This window comes from Natator depressus, chromosome 2, assembly GCF_965152275.1.
Source record: "Natator depressus isolate rNatDep1 chromosome 2, rNatDep2.hap1, whole genome shotgun sequence".
NCBI lineage: Eukaryota > Metazoa > Chordata > Testudines > Cheloniidae > Natator > Natator depressus.
In genome coordinates, this window is record NC_134235.1 from 227,409,479 (window position 1) to 227,430,283 (window position 20,805).

Genomic DNA, 20,805 nt, shown 5'->3' on the forward strand with positions numbered 1-20,805 from the left:
ATTCATCTGTTAGGGAAAAGTAATTTGCTTACAGACTCTTTGAGACTCCAGCATGGGAAGAGGAACAACAAAAATGGTCCTTGAGGACAGCAGTGGCACAGACTCTGTTCTGGAGAAGAGAATCATCTGTTCATAGATTTTTTATTTATTAATTTTTTTTGCTACAAAAAACTGTGTTTAAATGTCTACTTTTTGTTAAAGGACAGGAAAGGATACTGGCATGTTGACAGATGGCTTTTTTTAGTATTGGAGTAATCATTTCCTGTTTGCGTTTCGTGGTTCATTTTCTGTATGTTATGAGGAAGATAAGAGGAGACAAAGCTCACTTGCGTCTCATCACTCCAGACTGGGCTTGTCACTTCTGGTATTTTGATCTCATGCAACCTTTTTTGGAATTTTCAGTACTTCATCCTGAGCTTCCAGATCTTCTGCCCAGGAAGGAGGTCAGATTTGACAGTCAGGCCCAGAATCCTTTCATCTAAAGGTCTAAATCTTTGAACTTCTGAGTACAAGGTGTTCAGTGCTCCAAGGAGATGCAGGACATAATTTTAGAATCCAGGAAGGCGCCTACAAGGAAGCCAGCGTTCCTTGAAATGGAAAAGATTTTCTGTGTGAACTATGGCCAATGGGTTGTCTACTTTTACTAACATCGATTTTGGATATTTTTTGAGTTTGTTTTAACTACACATATCAACATTTTATTTCTTAGAATACACTGAGTAGTTTCTAGATCTGGGAGAATAAATGATTTTTCAGGTTACTTGCAGTTCAGAAAAAAATTAGATTGATTTGGATCCAAAAATTTCAAAAAATGCAGCAAATCAAAAAAATCTGTTTTTAGATAAAATGAAACATGTTTTGTTTGACTTGAAATACATTTTTTTGCATAGTGGTTGTGGTGGTGACCCACTTTATAACCTTAGCATACCGATGTAAAGCACTCACCTGGGATGTTGGAGACCTGGAAACAGTTTCCTCTTCTGCCTAGTATGGAGAAGGAATTTGAATATGTGCCATAGCTACTTGGCTGTGGATTAGTCTGTGGAAGCATTTGCACTTTTTATATATAATTAAATAGTCATTGGAGCAGGGACTTAAACTTAAGTCTCCCACATCCTAGGTGAATGAATTTTTACAGTACTATGAATAACAATAAATAGTTATTGGGCCAGAGAGAGAGAGTGTGTGAGTGAGTGACTCCATAGCCTGGTGGTTAGGGCACTCAGAGCGTGGGAGAGCCAAACTCAAATCCCTATGCCACAACAAGTACAGAGGGGAATGGAATCCTGGTTTCCAACATCCCATGTGAATGCTTTAACCACTGGGCTAACGATTAAGAGGGAGGCCACCGCCTCTGCTAATCCCCAAAAAATATTTTGTCAGGCCAAAAGTATTGAGTGAATTTGTCTCGAATTCACATAGATTTGGATCCACCAATAAACTATTAAAAATATTGTCCAGCTCTAGTTATTTATGCTTTCCACTCTGAGGTTCCAGATTCCTCTGTCCTTAGACATTGTACAGAAGTTCTGAATAGAACATATCAAGCAGACAGAATATTTTTTTCCATTTCAGTGGCTTGAAATTAAAATTAAAGACAAATGGAAACAACCTTTTAACTGTTCGGGAGAGCAGTCTGTAGTACCCACTTCTAAATGTTATCTTTTGTTGCTATACTAGCTTCATGGGAGCTGGGGGGGGGGCGTGTGGGTGGTGGAGGGCTGAACAAACTACAGGCTTTTGTGGTTGTGGGCGCTGTTTATACTGTGTTCCACAAAGACAAAATGGCTTTATGTTCTTGCCCTATATTTATGCTGAAGATGTTTTGGAATTCTGTTTTTCTTAAACCGTATTCATTTCCTGGTGAGGCTAGGTAATATAAACATCATGTTAAGAGGGTGCTGAGTTATTTAGAGAAGATAAAACTTTTTAGAAAATCAGTCAAGTTATTTATAGTTTATGGGTGTAGAGTGGAGTTTGCTTTACTCATATTTTCAAAATGAATTAGACTTTGCATGTAGACTTTTTCACTGAGTTGGTGATCCATTACTAAGGAAGTTTATAAGCCCATTCAGCTAGTTCTAAAGCAGCTTTTATGGCATGCTTATCTGACGGCTCTTCTGTGGCAAATATGTGGAAACTGACTTTTGGAATTATATTTGTATGTATTTACATGCACTACTCCCTTGATATGACATCTGATTCTGACAGTGTTGCCATAGAGCAGTTCTGCAGCCATTATTAAATAAGTATTTTGCTCTCCTGCTGGTGATTGTATAGCCACTTAATCTTCATGTGGATCTACATTGACAATTCTCAAAAGAAGAAAAAAGGTTACTTACCGGTAATGGCTTGAGTATAATGCCTTTGCAGATCCACAGTGCCCACCTTCCTTCTCTACTTTTTGGAGTAGTTCTTCTGAGTCTTTCAGTTAGCCGAAGGGAGTTGGGACCATGCATACTTTTTGTAGCTTTGTGTCCAAACATTTGCTTCTGTGAAGGAGTGGTCATACATATGGTACTGCTCTAGTAGGTATGGTACAGATGCACAAAAATCCCACAAATGTGAATCTGCAGAAGTAACATTTCAGAAGTAATTTTTCAGACTATTTTAAAAGGGAAATATTCTCTTTGCTCAGTTTAACATACTGAAAGTTCAGAATGATTTCCTCTCAGTATATGAACTAATCCCTTTATTTGAGACTGAAGTTTATAATAAATAACATTAGTGTAGTTTTCTGGAGGTGGCCATCTTGGTAAAAGTGTCATTTGTGATACCTGTAGTAGAGCAAGCCTGAGATTTGTAAATTAGTTAATATTCTGTCTTACCACTGATTTGTAGCAGCAACCCAATGAAAAATAAAATGTTCACTATTAATACAATAATTCTGGTGGAAATACAAGAACTTTGAAACAGAATGGATATCAATATAGTTTTTTAATTCAATTTTTCTGTAATATGGTACTAGATCTTGATTTTTGGCAAGACTGTTTTATTTTAGTAACTGTAATAGATTCAGTAATGCTGATTGTAACTAATAAAGAATTTCAGCATATGCTGCTTCTCAGTGCAAACATGCCTATGGTTCTGCTGAACAAAATGTGCGTAGTTTAATATTTGACATATTAGTCATATTTGACTTTCACAAGAATAGAACTTTTATAGTCAAAATTTGTTTTTACGTTTAAATAGAAAATTGTATTATGTATGTCATACATGGATTATGTTGAAGATGAACCTGAACTTGGGTTATATTTTGCTTTCATGTTTTTTAGAAATATAAAGAAAAAGACAAACACAAACAAAAATACAAGAAGCAATCTGAGTCTTCACCATCTTTGGTTCCATCTCTTACTGTAACTACAGAGAAAGTAAGTTTTCTTTTTTCCCCCCTCTAAGGCTTAAGTTCAAATGAATTACTAAATTTGCGTTTTGACACATGTTTTTAGTAATGTAGAGTTGTAAACTGTTTGTGTCTGTGATATGAAGAATGTCTGAGAACTTTATAAGTGCATAATGGTTACTATATAGTGGCAATAGAGACTTGTACTTCTCTGTGATAATATTTGGTGAATTGAGAAATATGAAAAATTAAGTTATTCATACTCCATTGTAATATGCTCTTGGAGCATTTGCTAGACCATCACTGACACAAGAAGCGTTCAAGTCAATAATTGCAAACTACAACTCATGAGCACAGTACACATCCACAACACATCACATGTCTTGAGTGTTAGCAATTTTTGCCTCTTAGCTGCCTGCTGCATTCAATCTTTGTTCTTGTTGTGGCTCTGACTTGACTCTAACTCAAGGGACCCGTGTGAAATGCCAAGTTGTAAAGAATATTTGTAAGAGGGACTACAAAAATGACACATACTGGTGCTGTTACAGGGGGGCACGCAGTAGCTTATAAATGTGTTTTCCTTCCCCGGAGTTTGAATTCATTTTCTCCCATTCTTTTGGGATCTCAGGTTCTCAGTACTGTTTCACACATGATTCTGAAAAGAGGTGGTTTGAGTTCATTAGTTCTTGGTACTCACCAGTATAATTGTTTTATCTTTCTATGGAAAGATGGCAAAACCTTGCACCCAGATCCTATCATGTGGTAATCTGGTTGCATTAAAAATGTGAAACTTCTGCTTTTCACTGTCTGAGGTTCCAGAGGCTGTAATCACCTTTTCAAGTAACTATACAAGTTTTGTAGATCCATCACCAACAGAGCGGATGTTCTCAGTATGCTTGGACACTTTCATTTCTTCTCATCAGGATTAGGAACATTCATTTGAAATGTGCACACTTTTTTACGGTTTCATAATCTAATTGGAACTTGGGTAATACAGTAAGCTTGCCTTTGGTCTGTTCCTCAAATGTCTTGTAAAGGGAAATGTTCCAAAGAAGCTCATTTGTGGTCTTGGAATGTATGGCCTTTTGTGGTCTTGGGCTCATCCTTTTTTCAGCTATTGACTTCTGTTCTGTCCTGTCCTGGCCCTGCATAGTATACTTGTACTTGCTAAATATAACAGATGATATTTGGTGATGGGCAATATTTGGATTGTGTTCCAACTCAGCTGGCTGGAAATGGAAGGAGTAGTAGGAGAAGAAACTGCCTGTGACACTATTGTGATTTGATGTAAGACACAGAATTAGTTTACAGTAAATAAAACGAAAATATTGAGAGCTCTGAACAAGTTTTGGTGCATTGGTCTGAGTACAGGATTGGTATTCAAGAACTTCTGAGTTCTGACCTGCCTCATTTTTTTCCTAAGTCAAGTGGTGAAAAAAATTCATCTACTTCACAAGGATGTTGTGGTGACACCTAATGTTCTAAGGTTCTTTTGAACAGGAAAACATGAACATTTGTAAATGGTGGATATTCTACTTACACTGAGATCCCTGAGCAAGCCCTCCCTGACCAAGACAAAGCAGAGGAACTAGGGACCCCCCTGACTTTCCCACTGTTATGTGAGGTAGGAGTCCCAGCAGCATCCATCTTCCAGAGTAAGGTCACAGTCCTCAGAGGTGCCAAGACTTCCAGTGTGTGTGGAATAGGGCCACAGACAGGGCTCCCCAGTATACCTGTTTTCCCTCCTAAAACCTGGAGGTTACATTTGCAACACATAATTTTCCCTTACTGTTTAGGCTTTTGTCATAATCTTTGTTAACAGGGTTTGACTGAAGGGGAAGGATTGGAGGTAATTGGGTGAAGGCAGGACAGGGAGGAAGCCGAAGTAAAACATAATTTCACTGCTCAAAATCTTCATTAATGCAGAGATAAGGTTGACCGGCAGTGCCTCGAACCCTTTCAGAAAGTCAAATGCACTTATACTTAAGCCTCTAAACACAGATAATATAAAGTTAAGCTGGAAAATAAAGTTAAGGTAATAGTGTCCACAGCCCTTCCCTCTACAGAACTTTAACTCTGTCCCCCTTTGTAGTTGGCAGTTGGTAGTGGAAGAAAACCAAACCTGACCAATCCCTTTAAAAAATCTGCCATTTTCTGTTTTGTGTTCAATGTAAGGGTATACTATTGTTCTTCTTCAAACACTCCTGCTAACACTCTCAGTGCTAGATGTTTCCCATAGCACTTTATTTCCTGGTTTTAGTGGTTTATGCACATTCAGTGTTCTGGAAAAATATGAGGTTCACTGCTAGTCAAAGGTAACAAAGTTTTGGATAGTCCGTTTCCCTTGTATTTTGAGGAAGTGATGATAGTAAGAGGGCATGGCTGAGGGAAACCTGTAGGGAGAGGGAGGATTGACGGGTCTTCCTCACCACCACTCAGCTACCAGGTCTCTTCTCCCTCTGTTCCCTGCATGGCCCAAGTACGGTTGGAGGGGTTATCGGAAGGAAAGAAAGAGGCAATTGGGCTGTGAGGGTATAGCTACCAAGTAGAGGCAGAGGTGAATGCCACGCTCCTTAATCTACTTCGGGGGCTAGTGTAGGGTGAAGGGCTCCTGTACCATAGGAGGATTGCAGAGATATGAACTGGTCCATTCATCCCAAAGGCTGTGCTCTTCCCCATTTCCCAAAGTCTGTCTGAAACCCCTGCTGTGGTACTCCAGTTTTCGAGACCATTTCCCTGTGCATGTGGGATTTAGAGTACTTTGATTGTAAAAAATAGCTTTGTATTGGAGGAGCTGTATCTGAGGAACTCCTTGACCAGTGACCCCAAATGCACACTACTTGCTCTGTGCCCTGGCATAGCACTTTTCAACACAATCCAAGTATCTCCATAGATTTTAAAGCACTTTGAAATATCTACTCTTAAACAAAAGGCTCTTCTTTCAGGGCAAAACTTCCAAAAGTGGAGCCCCTGTGCAGCCCCTCACCTAAAGCAGATTGTGGGCAGAGAATGGTAGAGTGCACAGCAGACATTCTCAGAAATCTGTTGAGGGCAGGACTCAAAATCACAGTTTTTGGGAGTTGCTCGTGTTCAATGGCTATGGCATGTTGCCCTGAGCTACCCAGCGACAGACAGCAGGTGTGCCTGTAAACACACTTGCTCATTTCAGAGCAACATTCTTGCACTACATGTACAAATTGATGTCTCTCTCACCCAGGCTCAAGCCAATTTATAGACCTAAATTAAACACTTAACTTTCTAAAAATTACTTCACCAAAGTGCTAGTATAGGTGCTGGATGCTAGCTGAGTTCAGACCTAATCAGGTGATACCAGTTTGGGGTGGATCAGTGCAATATTTTGAGCCTACAGTACGTGCAAAAAATATAGGAACCCCAGAAAATGTTACTGTCAGGTTCTTTATTTTAGGATGCTGAATCTTAGGAGCCCCTGGGTTAAATGGCCCCAAATTTGGCCCAGTAACCGTACTCTGACCCCTATTAAGCACAGCAATCTTCAAAACAATTTGAGTGTGTTTGTGAATTGTAGAGCACTTAGAAAAATCAACTGTTAAACAGTAAGCTTATCTCATCCTTAGGCAAGGTCAACACTAGAAACTTCTGCCAGTATAACAGTGTTGGTTACGTTGGGGTGGGGTGTTTTTTGGCAACATTTTTATATCAGCAAAAGCCTGAGTGTGGACACAGTTATACTGGGGAAAAAGGTCCTTTTCTAATATATCTTAATTCGCTCAGGGGATTAGTATAAACTATATCAGCAGAAGCATTTTTTATATATAGCTATACCTACCAACCTTTCTAGGTATATGTCTACACAGCAGTTAAACACTGTGTCTGGCCCGTGTCAGTCGACTTGGGCTTGTGGGACTCGGGCTGCAGGGCTGTAAAATTGCAGTGTAAATGTTCTGTCTTGCAGGATTTCCCGATATTTTACAGCTGCACAGCCTGGGCCCCGTGAGCTTGACTCAGCTGACACTGGCCAGCTGTGGATGCTTAATTGATGTGTAGACGTACCCTTGTTACTCCTGAGGGAATTCTGTACCAAAAAATTAAAAATTATGTGCACAATATTTTAAAATTCTGCAAATTTTATTTGTCAATAAATAAATGTGGCTCCAGCATAGCAGTGGGGAGCACATGCCACTGGCTGCATTGAGGTGGGAGATCACTCTGAAGACCCCACCTCCCCCAGTACAGGGACTCAGCAGTGAGGCTGGACCTGACCCTGACACAATGCAAGGGGTGGGCCTGCCCCAGAAACACCCCAGGGTCCTGCCCCTCTGCACCAGGTGTGGGTGGGCAGGCTCAGCCCAGGAGGATCCAAGTGTGGAGGGGCTTAGTGTGGATCCAGGTGTGGGGTGAGAGGTTTCTGTGTGGGGCAGTCTGGGTGCAGGTGGCTCAGTGGGAGATCTGGATGCATAGAGGGTATGGGGAGGTGGGGCTTGGCGGGAGCGGTCTGGGGGGCTCAGTGGAGGGGTCCGGGTGCAGCTGGTTGGGGATCAGTGGGGTGGGAGTCTGGTTGTGGGGGGCTTGTTGGAGGGGTCCAGGTGTAGAGGGGTAGGGCTTGTCAGGGTGAGGGTTTGATGGGCCTGCTTAACGGGGGAGCCCCAGCTGCTGCCGAGGGGACGCTGCCTGCCGGGCTCCCACGATTCCCCTATACCCTTTTCTTCTCCATTCACCCCCCTTCCTTCCCTATTCCACCCCCCTTCCTTCCCTACTGCCTCTTCTCCCCACCCCCTCACTTCTCATTTCCCTCATCCCTCCTTACCCAGCCCCACTGCGGGCACTCACAGTTGCACAGAATAGAAAACAGGAAGGCTCCCAGCACACAAAAGGGGAGCATGACTGGCACTAGGACCCAGGAGGTGTTCAGCTGCAGAGTCAGCAGAGCTGAGACAGCTTCCTTCAGCTGGGCAGCTCTGCGCTTGTACAACCAGGGGGGCAGTGGCATGTAGCCCCGTGTACCCCCCCCCCCAATGCCTCAGCTCTGTTTGGAGGGGGCAATCCCCCATCCCAAAAACTGCGCCCATGATCTACCTCCCCTCCCCCCGCGCAGCATCCCTCATTTTCTGCAGGGAAACACAGGAAATCTGCAGAAGGGCATTTTCTGCAGGCACGCAGTCACACAGAATCCCCCCAGGAGTAGCTTGTCCATGCTTAAAATGCTATAGAGGCACAGCTGCGTTGCTGTAGCACTTGAGTGCATATACAGCCTATGCTGCTGGGAAGGCTTCTCCCATCGGACGTAGGTAATCCATCTCCCATGGACCTAACGCTGTCTACACAGGGACTTGGTTTTGCTTAACTACGCTGCACAGGGGTGTGGATTTTTCATACCCCTGAGTGACGTAGTTATGCTAACCTAATTTTTAGTGTAGACTGGGCCTTAGTGTAGATAAGATCTTAACTATTGTGGTGTTGCCACCACATTGCAATAATCAATATCAGATTGTAATGAGTGTAAATCAAGAGGTGAATGTGTAATGGCCAGGAAATAGATTTTCAAAAAGAAGTTAAGAATAAAACTGGAAAATTAAAAGTATAAAAGCAAAGATAAAATATAAGCAAGGTTTAAGACAAAATAAATCTAGAAATAAGCAGAGTGAAAAATTAATAGGCAAGAATTAAAACAAAAACCAGAGAATAGGCCAGTGTAGGAAATGGAAGTAAGTAAAATAAATGAAGGGTTAAAACAGTTGTAAAAGTAAGGAGGCAGTGGCTGAAAACTTTTAAATACAGAAGCTTTTTTTAAAAAGAAATTGTATTGGCAAGAGTTATTAATAAAGTTATTGTTGTGCTGTACCAAGCATGTATGGACACATGGACTTTGACCTAAGGAGTTAAACATCTTTAAATAAACAAACAAAAAAACTACCAACCCTGCACCTACTGCCTTTCATCCCAACATCTCTTGCCCACCCCGCAAACAAACAAAACAAAACAAAAACCCATCAAACCCAGTTTGGAAAATTACTAGAATAAAAATTTGTGCCTGCCATTATCCTGATCGCTTTGGCTGTTTCACTGGATCTCTTTCTCACACCCTTTGTCTATTTTTTGTCCTTTTTAATTTGCAGTAAGCATGTTGGGTCTGGGTCTATGTCTTTGGGCATTTCTTCACAGCATAGTTAGGTCTAGTTATAACTTGAATGTTATCCATAACTCGATTCCCATCCACCCACAAAATTGTGTAGCTAGAGTTAAGTGGTGCTTTAAGATCCAGCTAGCTAGCCTGTGGGGGTGGGGTGGATGGAATCTCCAGTGATGCGGGTGCTTTGTAATGCAGTGGGGATGCAGTATCTCAAGTTACAACATCTCGTCAGCAGCTAATCAAATCACTCTGTAGCTCGAGTGTTGTTTTGAAGTTTGGTTGGGCTTCTCACTCAAGTTAGGTTAACTCGAGGTGCAGTAACTCGAGTGCACTATTTCAAGCCAACTGTGACAATGAAGACAAGACCCATGTGTTTGTCCAGCACAATGGGAATCCCATTCTCTTTGTGGCATTTAGGTGCTGCCTAGTAGAAATAATAAGTATAACAGTTCGGAGCAGCTGTGGCTAAACAAGTATTTGTCAAGTGGAGTAGAGTCATTACAGATGAATGCTGTCTGTCATAACTATATTTATATGCTACCTTCTTTTGCTAGCATTGTGCTAGTCCTGTGCTGCCATCCATTGTAGTTCTGACATTCTTTATGGTGACTCATTCATTTGTTAGTTATGCATGTTTATTTCTCTCACTACTAGATGATCTCCTGAGGTGTCTTCCAACCGTAATCTTCTATGATTCTATACTATTCAGAAAATCCTAAATGAAATTTTTCTGCAGCTCTGAACTAAGCCATGTTAACAGTTTTGGAGATCCCCACTTTGCCTACCTTTATTTAAAGTAATTAACCAGACTGGCATAAATTTAACTCCCATTCTTCTCTCCCAGAAAGAATATCATCAGTTAAAACTTGTTGGCTCTTTTGATCTGGATATATGCATAGTTTTTAATACAATTGGTTGCTTTGCAGATCTACTCCTGTGACGTTGCAATTTGCGTGTTAGCATTGCGTTTCACTTAATAGTGTTGCATAGTGGGGTTTTTTTTTAAGTTTATTGTACTACATATTACGGCTGTTTATTTGCTACAGTGACAAAAGAACAACAGCAAGCTTTGTGAGTGCATAGCTTTTTTCATATTTTGCTGCTTTTGCTGAGTCTAGCTAACATGAAGACAATATGATTTCTAGAATTTCAGACTTTAGGGGGATCAGAATATTACATAATACGTATGCTTAGAGTTGGAATGGAGCAAAGTAGCAGCTTTAAACTTCCGGGTGATTGCAGTATCTTTTCCATTTAGTGGCATTGGGGAACTGACCAAACCTAATTTGATCCTCTAAGTGGGAGTTCATATTATGTTTCCATTTACAGTACCCTTGCCCGGTTTCCTCTCCCTCCCCCACTTGACACATGAGTGAAGAGTACCAATGTGTTTTCTTTACATGGCTTTTGACCTGTACTAGGTCGCATAGGTCACATGTGAGTGGGATGGAGAGCTTCAGGACCAGCCCAAGCTAATGGAAAAATGATTGAAAAATGAGCTGGGGTGGTTTCCCAATTGACCTGCCCAGCATGCAAACAGTTCATGTTTCCAAAGTAAGCCATGGAGTTTAATCAGCTTGAATCCTATTGGTCTATGCAAACGGGATTTCATTTCTTACTAAAATGACTTTGAGTCAGTTGGTAAACTTGTAGGTAATAATTTAAAAAAGTAGTGCCCTGCTCTGTGCCATGGTTTACGTTGTTTGCACTGAACTGTGAAAACTTGAAAAAAATACAGTTAGAATGAAACAAATTAACATGGGAATATATTGCTTCTGAAGAGGGTAGTTTTCTAAAATAAAAAAGAAATATTTCTGAACTCTAGTAACCTACTGATTGAAAGGTGGGCCCATTTTGCTCAGTACAGCTTCCTGAAATCTCACATTTTGAGTAGCTTACCCCAACTTGTAAAATCTGAATTGTATTCAAACAGCAGATAATTTTATTATAATTAACTTTTTTTGAGTTTCTGTCTGGTGGTAGTTGTATTAGTGAAAAGTGAGATGATTTTTCATGTCAGTTATATCAAAGCACAATGTGAAAGATAATAAAATAATGTTTATAGTACTATAGACCCAATTCAGGAAAGCATCCTTTTAGAGAATAGTTTTAATGGGATTTAAGCAGCACATGTGTAAATGTTTTTTTTAGTAGGGATGGATTTAAAGACATTTTAGTGCTGTCCTCAATCTCAAAGCCTGAATAATGATTAAAGAATCAGAAAGAAAAATGTACTGTTTAATACTGATATAAAATATTTAAACAAAGATCTGTTAGTTTAACCGGTATTTAACATTTAGGAGGTTTTCTACCAATCAGAATGCAAATTAGTGTTTTGTGTAATTATATGTCTGCTCAGTTTAGTAAAATATAACTGCTGAATAATGTCACTCCTTTGCCTCATATTTTTTTCCATAGCATATTAAAATCCTTCATCTTTATTAATTTCTAAAGACTTTATGGAGTTATTTAATATCATTATATTTCTATTATTTCATTTTAGCATACATAAATTATATCATCACAAAAAAGTTTTTTTTTAAAATATCACTACCAGCAAAAGGCCTCACAATACCTTAATAAAATAATCCGTACAATATTAACTAATTCATAGAAATACCAGAGAAACTCAACATATTTATAGATATTGAATGGGAGCTTTGCCATTGATTTCAATGGAGTCAGAATTTCACTCAGTTATCAAAATTGTTATAATTGACTACTATTCTAACATTTTTGCCAAAAATCACATAGCCAAGCTTATAGAGTTTAATCATGTTATATTAACAATCCAACAATTTCTTCAAAGTAACTTCTACATCTGAATAATCATTACGTAAACACTCCGAATTTTGCCTAATAAGCATTTCTCCCAAACTCTTATTTATTTCTTATAAAACTAAGAATAGACCAGAAAATGTGTGATTATGACAATCAGTTTAAATTCATATCTTAAAGTTACCAAAAAAATTAAATGACATCTTCTATTAACGTGTATGAAAAAACTGTGTGCATGTGTGTTTAATGTAATAATATTATAGTATGTGTATCTATTAATATAAAACTATAAAATATAAATAACTTTTTTCAAAGTATTTCAAATCTCCCTTTTAATGTGATAGAATTCTTGTTGCGCATTTGCACTTGAAAATAGTCTTGGCATTCTGGAAAGTAATCCAGAGACTCCCATCCAACCCCAAAATATAAACATTTTCTGTATCATTCAGCTGTTTTTTAGACCCATTCTTTCAAAGACTTACACTTATGTTTAACTTCATACACTTTGAGCAATCCTGCTGAGTACAGTGGGACTACTAACTTTATGAAATTAAGTACGTATGCAATCTGCAGGATTGGTGCCATAATCATAAAACTGTAGGTTTTCTGATTATACAGCATGTTTCACGAGCTTGCTAAAGTTTCAGGAGAAATTGCCATTATTTTGATAAGTAGAGCTAGTAGTGTTAGTATTTGCCTTTTGATAAATATAGTGGATATGTCAGCACGTACATTTCCACTAATTGCTGCAATCTGATTGCTAACTGAACTGACAGCTGGCACTATATCTGATCAGAAAAATTACACATTAGTAACTGACTTTCTGTTCTTTGTTTTTATGGTGCTATCATAACATAATAAGATTAAACGTTTCAAAAAATTCTTTAAAAAAGTATACTACTAACTTGTGAAACTAAAAAGAAAGAATGTTAATGTTTTCTTTAATGTTAGGTTACTTGAATGTTTCTCTTTCTTCCACTAATTTTTTTTATTGGTTGATGTACAGTTTTTTTGTGGTCTAACTGTCTCTTTTTTAACGTATTTTCTCTTAATCGAAATGTTAGACTTACACAAGCACTAGCAACAATTCTATGCCAGGCTCCTTGAAGCGGTTGGAAGATACCACAGCTCGATTTACAAATGCAAATTTCCAGGAAGTCTCTGCACATACTTCAAGTGGAAAAGATGCTTCAGAGGCTAGAGGGTCAGAGAGCAAAGGGAAGAAATCTGCAGGTCACAGCTCAGGTCAGAGGGGAAGAAAGCCTGGTGGTGGAAGGAATCCAGGAACAACCGTGTCAGCTGCTAGTCCTTTTCAGCCAGGTATTAATAATAGCAATAATACTGTTTCCATGATGACCTACAAGTAAACAGGTAGATAGAAATCTTCCATACTTACATTTAAAAAATCATTTACCCATCATCCAGAATAATGATAGGAAAGTTTGGTTATTTGAAATCATTAAATGCTTGTTACATCTTTTGCTGATTACTTTGTTTTCAGAAAAAGAGATGCTTGTCTCTTTTATGTATGCTATGTGTATGTTCTGTTTTTACAGGAAAAGACAGTTTATGCCCATTTAAGTTTAGTTTTCACTTGACATTTCTGTTTTTGGCAATTTGTAAATCTGCTGGCAGATTTGCTCAATGTTGAAATTTGGCATATAAGGTCTGAGTATAGGAGGCATTTAAAAAACCCCACTCATCTTTAATAATACTAATTTTACATTGCTGAGTGTAAAAATGAATCTGAACAAACTTCTGTTTGTATTTTATGTACCTTAAAAACATGTATAATTTGTGTCCGAAATGATTATTTTCAAGATAGACTGAAACTTGTCTTATGAAGCTTTTTTTGAGTCCACAACATGCCTTCAAAAATATAAATACACATTTTAATTTTTACATCATTCAAATCTATTGGGTATATAATGTTTTTGGGGATGTATGTATGTTATACATATTTTGGTGATTTATGTATATTGCATAGGTCTTTCTGACATTCTAAAATAGCTTTCTAGAGCCATTACTGGCATCTTTAAAATAACAGCACCAAAAACCCGCCCCTTTCCCCTCACCCCAAAAAACCCCAACCAAAACCACATGCACTATTTCTGGTCTGTCTGGAGGATAGTTTGTGGTGGCCAGGTAGAGTAATAAGAATCCATAATAGTTTTTACATTTTTTATTAATAAAAATTTGTTATACAAATCTGTTAATCTGTGGGGTGTAAACCCACAAATCCTGCATTTTAAAGACGAATTATGTTCATTCTGAAACTTCCAGTGTGGTGAATATCAGGATGATGACACTGGAATATGGATTTTAATCTTATTTAATGTTTGTTTGTTTTTAACTGGTTGTTATTGTGTGCGCGCGTGTGTAGTGTATCATTTGCAGATTGCTTTGAGGGGGTGTTTTATTTACATTCTTGAATAAGACTTCAAAAATTGATTATTGGAATCTTATATTGAAAGAGATCATTTCTTACTTAAAGAAGATGATAGTTGAGAACTTTTATGCACATGAAAATTATTATTTTTTTAAATTTGCTTATTTTGTGCAGTTTATTTAAAAACAGCATACAAGTTCAATCCATAAGATCATATCTTTTGAAGGAGTCATTTTGGATTTAAATGATCTCCCCTGCTTTTCAAGTCAAAACTGGGCCCAACAAATTTTGTCTTGAGAGCAAATGGTAAAGATGCATCAAATGACTGTTTTGACTGAGACACTTTTAAGATGTTGGGAGTCTGTTCTGCCATGAGATGCCCTTGTGTCTCACTAATGTTAATGAGAGTTCTTTCTGCTTGTTCCCAACATGTGGTAATTTTTACACATATATAACTCTAGTACTAAACAAATTAAAAAAGGGGAAGCTTTCTTTCAAACAAAAGTGCTGTAAAAGTATGTATTAAAATACCGCCTTTGTTTTGAAAAAATTTGTTGGGAAACCATTGTAACTTATACTACCTCTGTGAAACCTGCGACTTCCCTTTACATTCTTGTGGAAGTGTATACTAAGTGTTTCAAAACAGGTCAATGCAAATGTTCTTTTGTAACTAAGACTCTTTTCCTAATGGCAAAATTAGGGATGGATTTGCAACCCTTTTCAGACTTGTCCTTGATGCCTGTGGGTAGTCTTATTGGAGCCAGTAGGGCTGCTTGCATGAGTACTGTTTGCAGGATTGAATTCTTAATTGCAAATCTTCTGGGTAGTCATTCCTCCCATATGCTTATACTTTTTTAAACGATGTCTTCAGTTTGCATTCTGCACGCTAAAATAATCCAAACACTATCAATTTGTTGTATTGAAGTATCAGAAAGTATAAGTAATGTTTTGTTTAGATTTTCATTGTATTATGTCTTAAAAATCACAGAGCCCAAGACAGTGAAAGAAAAATAGATGCCAAGAAGGGCAATAGAGTGCTGTTAAACAGAGAGAGTTTAAAGCATTATTTCCCGCTAGTCAAGCTAGTCGATGTTTAGTGTTTAAGGTACCATATTGGTTAGGAATACTAGTTGTTCCTGAAGTGCTCTGTAGTTTAAAAGTATTTAATGCATCAGTGTGCTATTTATACCAGCTGTAAAAACAAAAGTATAGAAGAAAGACAGATGGTGATGGGTCAGGATTGATGATGGAAAACCTCTTTATGTAGATGCTAATGGAGTAGCAAAATTGCAGTTGTCTTAAAATCACTGATGTAATGTAAATTATGTATTTTAAACAGATTATTAATCTGTGTTTACTATAATGGAGTTAATAACATTAAAATATGACTTTTGTTGATAAAGAGCTTTTACCAGTTTCCCAAAATGTAATTTGTGACTTTCTCTATACACACTTTGTGTAGAGTCAAAGGAATTCTAAATGTATTCTTAAAAGAACACTGACATGCAGATAATTATGCCCCATAGGTTTTGAAAAAAATTGACTAACTTTAAAAAAATAAAAAGAAATACTTACTGAATTTCAGTGAAGACACATTTATATTTGGACTTGTTAAGCATTCCTCTGTATATTTGCAACCCAGTAATTTCAGTATTGTGCTAGTGCACAAGAAGTAGAAAGTGAGGGGGCATGATTCTCAATTGCATAAAGACTTTTTTATGATGTTCCTAAAGTATGAAAGGGCTTAAAGTGCTCCTTTATACATCTGCCTGAAAAATACCCCTTGTGAAGAGGACCTCCATAGCCAGTGTAGGACTGGGTGCAAGTGCTGTACACATAGCCCTACTTCAGAACCCTGGCATAGGGGGCATGTCAAGGACAGAGTGTAGACATGTTGGGTAAGTGGCTGGTGTACACTGTGCCATAGGTCTTCTTTATATCTTGGGGGACATATAAAGCAGAAGGTAAGTTAGAGCAATGTGCTTTAACTTACACCAGAGCCCAGAATGATCCTAGAATATAGGGGTCATTAGAAGGGGCTTATAAGCCACTTTTGTCCATCTTTTCCACTCACTTTCTCCTTCCCTCTCCATCCCTGTCCCAAGCGCAGGAATGAGGTGACTAAGAATCAGACCCAACTGAGTGAAAAACTAAGAAGCAAACACAGTAGAAATAATGAAACCAAATTAAATGTTTTAAAAATTACATTACAAATTTAGGGCTTGTCTATACAAACAGATTGTAGCAAGCTAGGGTATAAATCTATCTTGCACTAGACTGCCACGCAATCATTACCTGTGTGGACTCTGGTTCTGCACAATAGAAATTTTGTAGCGCACTGTATCTACTCCTGTTTGAAAGTGGAGTAGATTAAAGTGCACCAGGGAACTCTTAGTGTGCAGAAGCAGGGTCTACACAAACAGTTAGTGCACAGCTGTCTAGTGCAAGGTAAAGATATACCTCTCTTGCCGCAGACCAACTGTTCACATAGCTTTACCACTTTAGGGCTTGTCTGTGTTTCAAAAGGGACCTAGAATATCCAGCTTCTTGAACAGTTTTAATAGTGATAGGAGCATTTTATTTTTAAAACAATAAAAGTAATCATAATTAAAAAATTAAACCCTTGTCTTTCCTTCTTTCTACAGGCAGTTTTTTGGGGACTCCTGGCAGTGTAAAATCATCTTCTGGAAGTTCAGTTCAATCTCCCCAGGATTTTTTGAGTTTTACCGAATCAGATCTGCGTAATGACAGTTACACTCATGCCCAACAGACTTTGTCAACCAAAGATGTACATAAAGGAGAGATGGGAAACCAGGAAGGGAGTGTGAATTGTTTTAGTTCCTTAATTGTTCTCCCTTCAACCTCAGCTGTTGTTTCCCAGTCTAAAAACTTTGACAGCTCACCTGGAGACTTAGGTAATACAAGCCTTACTTCAACAGGATACAAGCGAGTCCAAACTTCTGGAATAGAAGAAGAGACTGTAACAGAAAAGAAACGGAAAGGAAATAAACAAAATAAACATGGGCCTGGTAGGCCCAAAGGGAATAAAAGTCAGGAGAGTATTTCCCACCTATCAGTTTCTTCTGCTTCTCCAACATCATCTGTGGCATCTGCTGCAGGAAGTGCAACAAGCTCTAGCCTTCAGAAGTCCCCAACATTGCTCAGGAATGGAAGTTTACAAAGTCTTAGTGTTGGATCATCTCCAGTTGGTTCAGGTAGGTGTTTAAAATTTGTTGTTTCATATGTTAGAAGATGCGTGGCTTCATTTTAGAAAGTCTCAATTCTGAGTATACTTTCAGAAATGTAAAGTAGCATTTTACTTTAAGTATCTTTAATGTTTCTTTTAAAAAAAAGAATTGATAAGCAGATAAGGACCTTGGTAAGACTAACTTTTTGCCATATGTGTAGGTGCATATAACCCTTAAACAGCTACAGTAGATTGATCTGACTGTATCCAGTATTGGCCTAACCGCCGAAGCTGCAGAAACAATGAAATGTATAACGTGTTGTTTTGAAATGATATAGTAGAAGATTTAACTACAGTAAATGATATTTTTGCAGATTACAGAATTCTGTGTTCTATTACACATACAAAACAAAATCAATATTAAAATATATTCAGCATCCTCTGTAGCTGACAGACTGCACTCAGTTTCAGTCCACCTGGACAAAAGTTTTGAAATTTATTTATGGAAAGGTACTAGTTTAAAAAAAACATTTAACAAGTCCTTCATCATAACCTGGGCCCAATGTGCCTGATTGACCATCTCTTTCTCCAATGTTCCTCTGAGGCAATTGAGTTTGACGGGGTTGTCCTTCCTCTGTGTTCCAAGGTTGTGTGTGAATTGGGCCAGGATAAGGCTTTTCTTGTCGAGTCTATGGAACAGCCTCACAAGCTGTTATGCTCACCAGAGTTGTTCTGTTGTCTTCAATGCTCCTTACAAGGCCTTTTTGTTTGGATCACTACTTGGCATCTCTTTTGCACCAACTATTAATTTTGCCCTTTTTTATTTTGGAATATTTTCTTTTGGTTTCATTGTTGTGGCTTGGTGTCTGTGTTGTTGGATACAGTTTTACATATTTTTAATTATAAATTTGCACAGACTTCAGATGCCTAGCAATGGATACTTCAGAAAATAGCTAAAGGAAAATTCCGCCTTTTTTTTTTTAAATGAGACACATACCCCAAAAGTATAATTTGTCTTTAAAAAACAAATTGTAGTTCAGAAAAATGTCAAAATGTACTTTATGTAGGATGCTAGTTTCCTCTTAACAAGTTGGAAGTCATAGAAATTAGGATGAGAACACGTACTTCTGCATTGAAATTAATGGAAAAAGCTGAGACTCTGAAGATAAATATTTATCTAGGGTTTTGTTTTCAGGCTAAATACTACTTTTAAAATTGTATTTTACTGTGTATTACTTTATTTTATTGCTTGATGATGTCCAAGAACTTCAGAATTATGTCCCAGTCCTGCGTCAAGTTCTGCTAGTGCAGACTTCTGCATCTGTGTGGAGTCCCATTGAAGTCAATCAGATTTTGCAATGGCATGGTACAGTAGGTCAGGTAGCAGATCCAGATGCGAGATCCTGGTTTTGGATAATCTTCATTCCCCACATCTTATCTTTGTCCCTATGCTCTTCTTTTTCAGCATAGTACTCTTAGCGTAAATCTACACTGTAGCCCTGGGTGAAATTTTTGCCTCAGGTAGACAAGGGTGTGCTAACTTTGATCAAGCTACTCACCCAAACACTCCTTCTCCTGGACTGCCAGCTCGGTGCTGGGTATTTCAAAGGCCCGGCAGATAATCTCACTCCACGTGTCCAACTATATAGAAACTGTAAAGTATCTACTAAAAATAACGCCAAATAACTGTACATACCTAAACATGTCACTGTTTGAAAGTCCATTATGTTAAGTCTCCTAATTCTATCAGTTGAAAAACTGAGGAGCTTTCCTTTGCAGATAGGATGCTCCTGTTCATAATTCCACAAAGTTTCAGGTAGCTGATTCAATGAGCAAAGGGCAGATAAGGTAGTCAAAAGATGTGTGAGGCCCAGTTTCATCATATGGCAGTCACCATCACATACATGATGTGGATATATATAAATTATATCTCTTGCCCAAAATATACATTCAGAGTCTGTTATTGCTTCTGTTGATTTCTGTGAAAAATAAGGTCTTCAAGTGGTTGCACATGTACATTCCACTGTGGGTTTGAATGCACCTCGTTCACAGTTGTTGGGAGATTTTTCTCAAAGTGGTACCCGTCTGGGCAGTGTGAGTGTTCTGTGGTGCCTCACACCGCTGCATGCAGGCATAAAGGGCCACACTGCCCTCGACCCCGCTGAGTTTCTTCCTACCGCCAGTGACAGTTGTTGTTAGAGATGTGATCTTTGTTTCTTCACATCTTCCTCCCTTAGTGTAAATAGTACTGATAGCATTAGTTTGTAGTCTTGTATAGTATATCTGTAAATAATTAGTTATAGGATTAAGTTTAGAATACTGTCTTTTTTAGGGTAGGGTCACTGGTGCCTGGTTGGGTACCAGAATGATGCCCCATCTTCCGGGCTTCAAGGCCTGTCATTTATGTAACAGATCTATGCCAGTGAGTGACCCAGACCCCAGCTGCCATAAGTGTCAGGGAGAGGTGTATGGAAGTGATAAATGTCATATTTGCAGAGGGTTCAAACCCCATTGGAAAAGGATAGGACTGCCATACTCAAGTACCTGCTCATGGAGTCTGTATTTCGTCCACTGTTGGAACCCTCCTACTCAGAACAGATACTGAGCACATCTAAGTCTGTTAGAAGTGCTCCTCCTGTTCTAACAGAGTCTTCAGGCAGATCTGCATTACTGGTGCCTAAGAAAAGACTGTGTAAGTCTCCTAAGGACTCTGTACTGAGACCCTCGGAGAGGAAGGCATTGAGTGTTCACAGGGACTCAAGTATCAGAAGGGTAGCCGTGTTAGTCTGTATCTACAAAAACAACGAGGAGTCCGGTGGCAACTTAAAGACTAACAGATTTATTTGGGCATAAGCTTTCGTAGATTAAAAAACCACTTCTTCAGATGCATGGAGTGAAAATTACAGATCCAGGCATAGATATACTGGCAAATGAAGAGGAGGGAGTTACCTTACAAGTGGAGAACCAGTGATAACAAGGCCAATTCAGTCAGGGTGGAC

General features: G+C 38.6%; 1 protein-coding gene across 2 annotated transcripts in view; it reads left to right on the top strand.

The window, feature by feature from the left end:
* The window catches only part of MLLT10 (MLLT10 histone lysine methyltransferase DOT1L cofactor), a 212,478-nt gene that overhangs the window by 111,067 nt on the left and 80,606 nt on the right, over positions 1–20,805 (top strand). For both annotated transcript variants that reach the window (XM_074946060.1, XM_074946059.1), the window contains exons 9-11: positions 3,276–3,371; positions 13,295–13,550; positions 17,265–17,834. In XM_074946060.1, the coding sequence (XP_074802161.1) occupies positions 3,276–3,371; positions 13,295–13,550; positions 17,265–17,834 (922 nt within the window). The remainder of the gene's footprint in view (positions 1–3,275; positions 3,372–13,294; positions 13,551–17,264; positions 17,835–20,805) is intronic.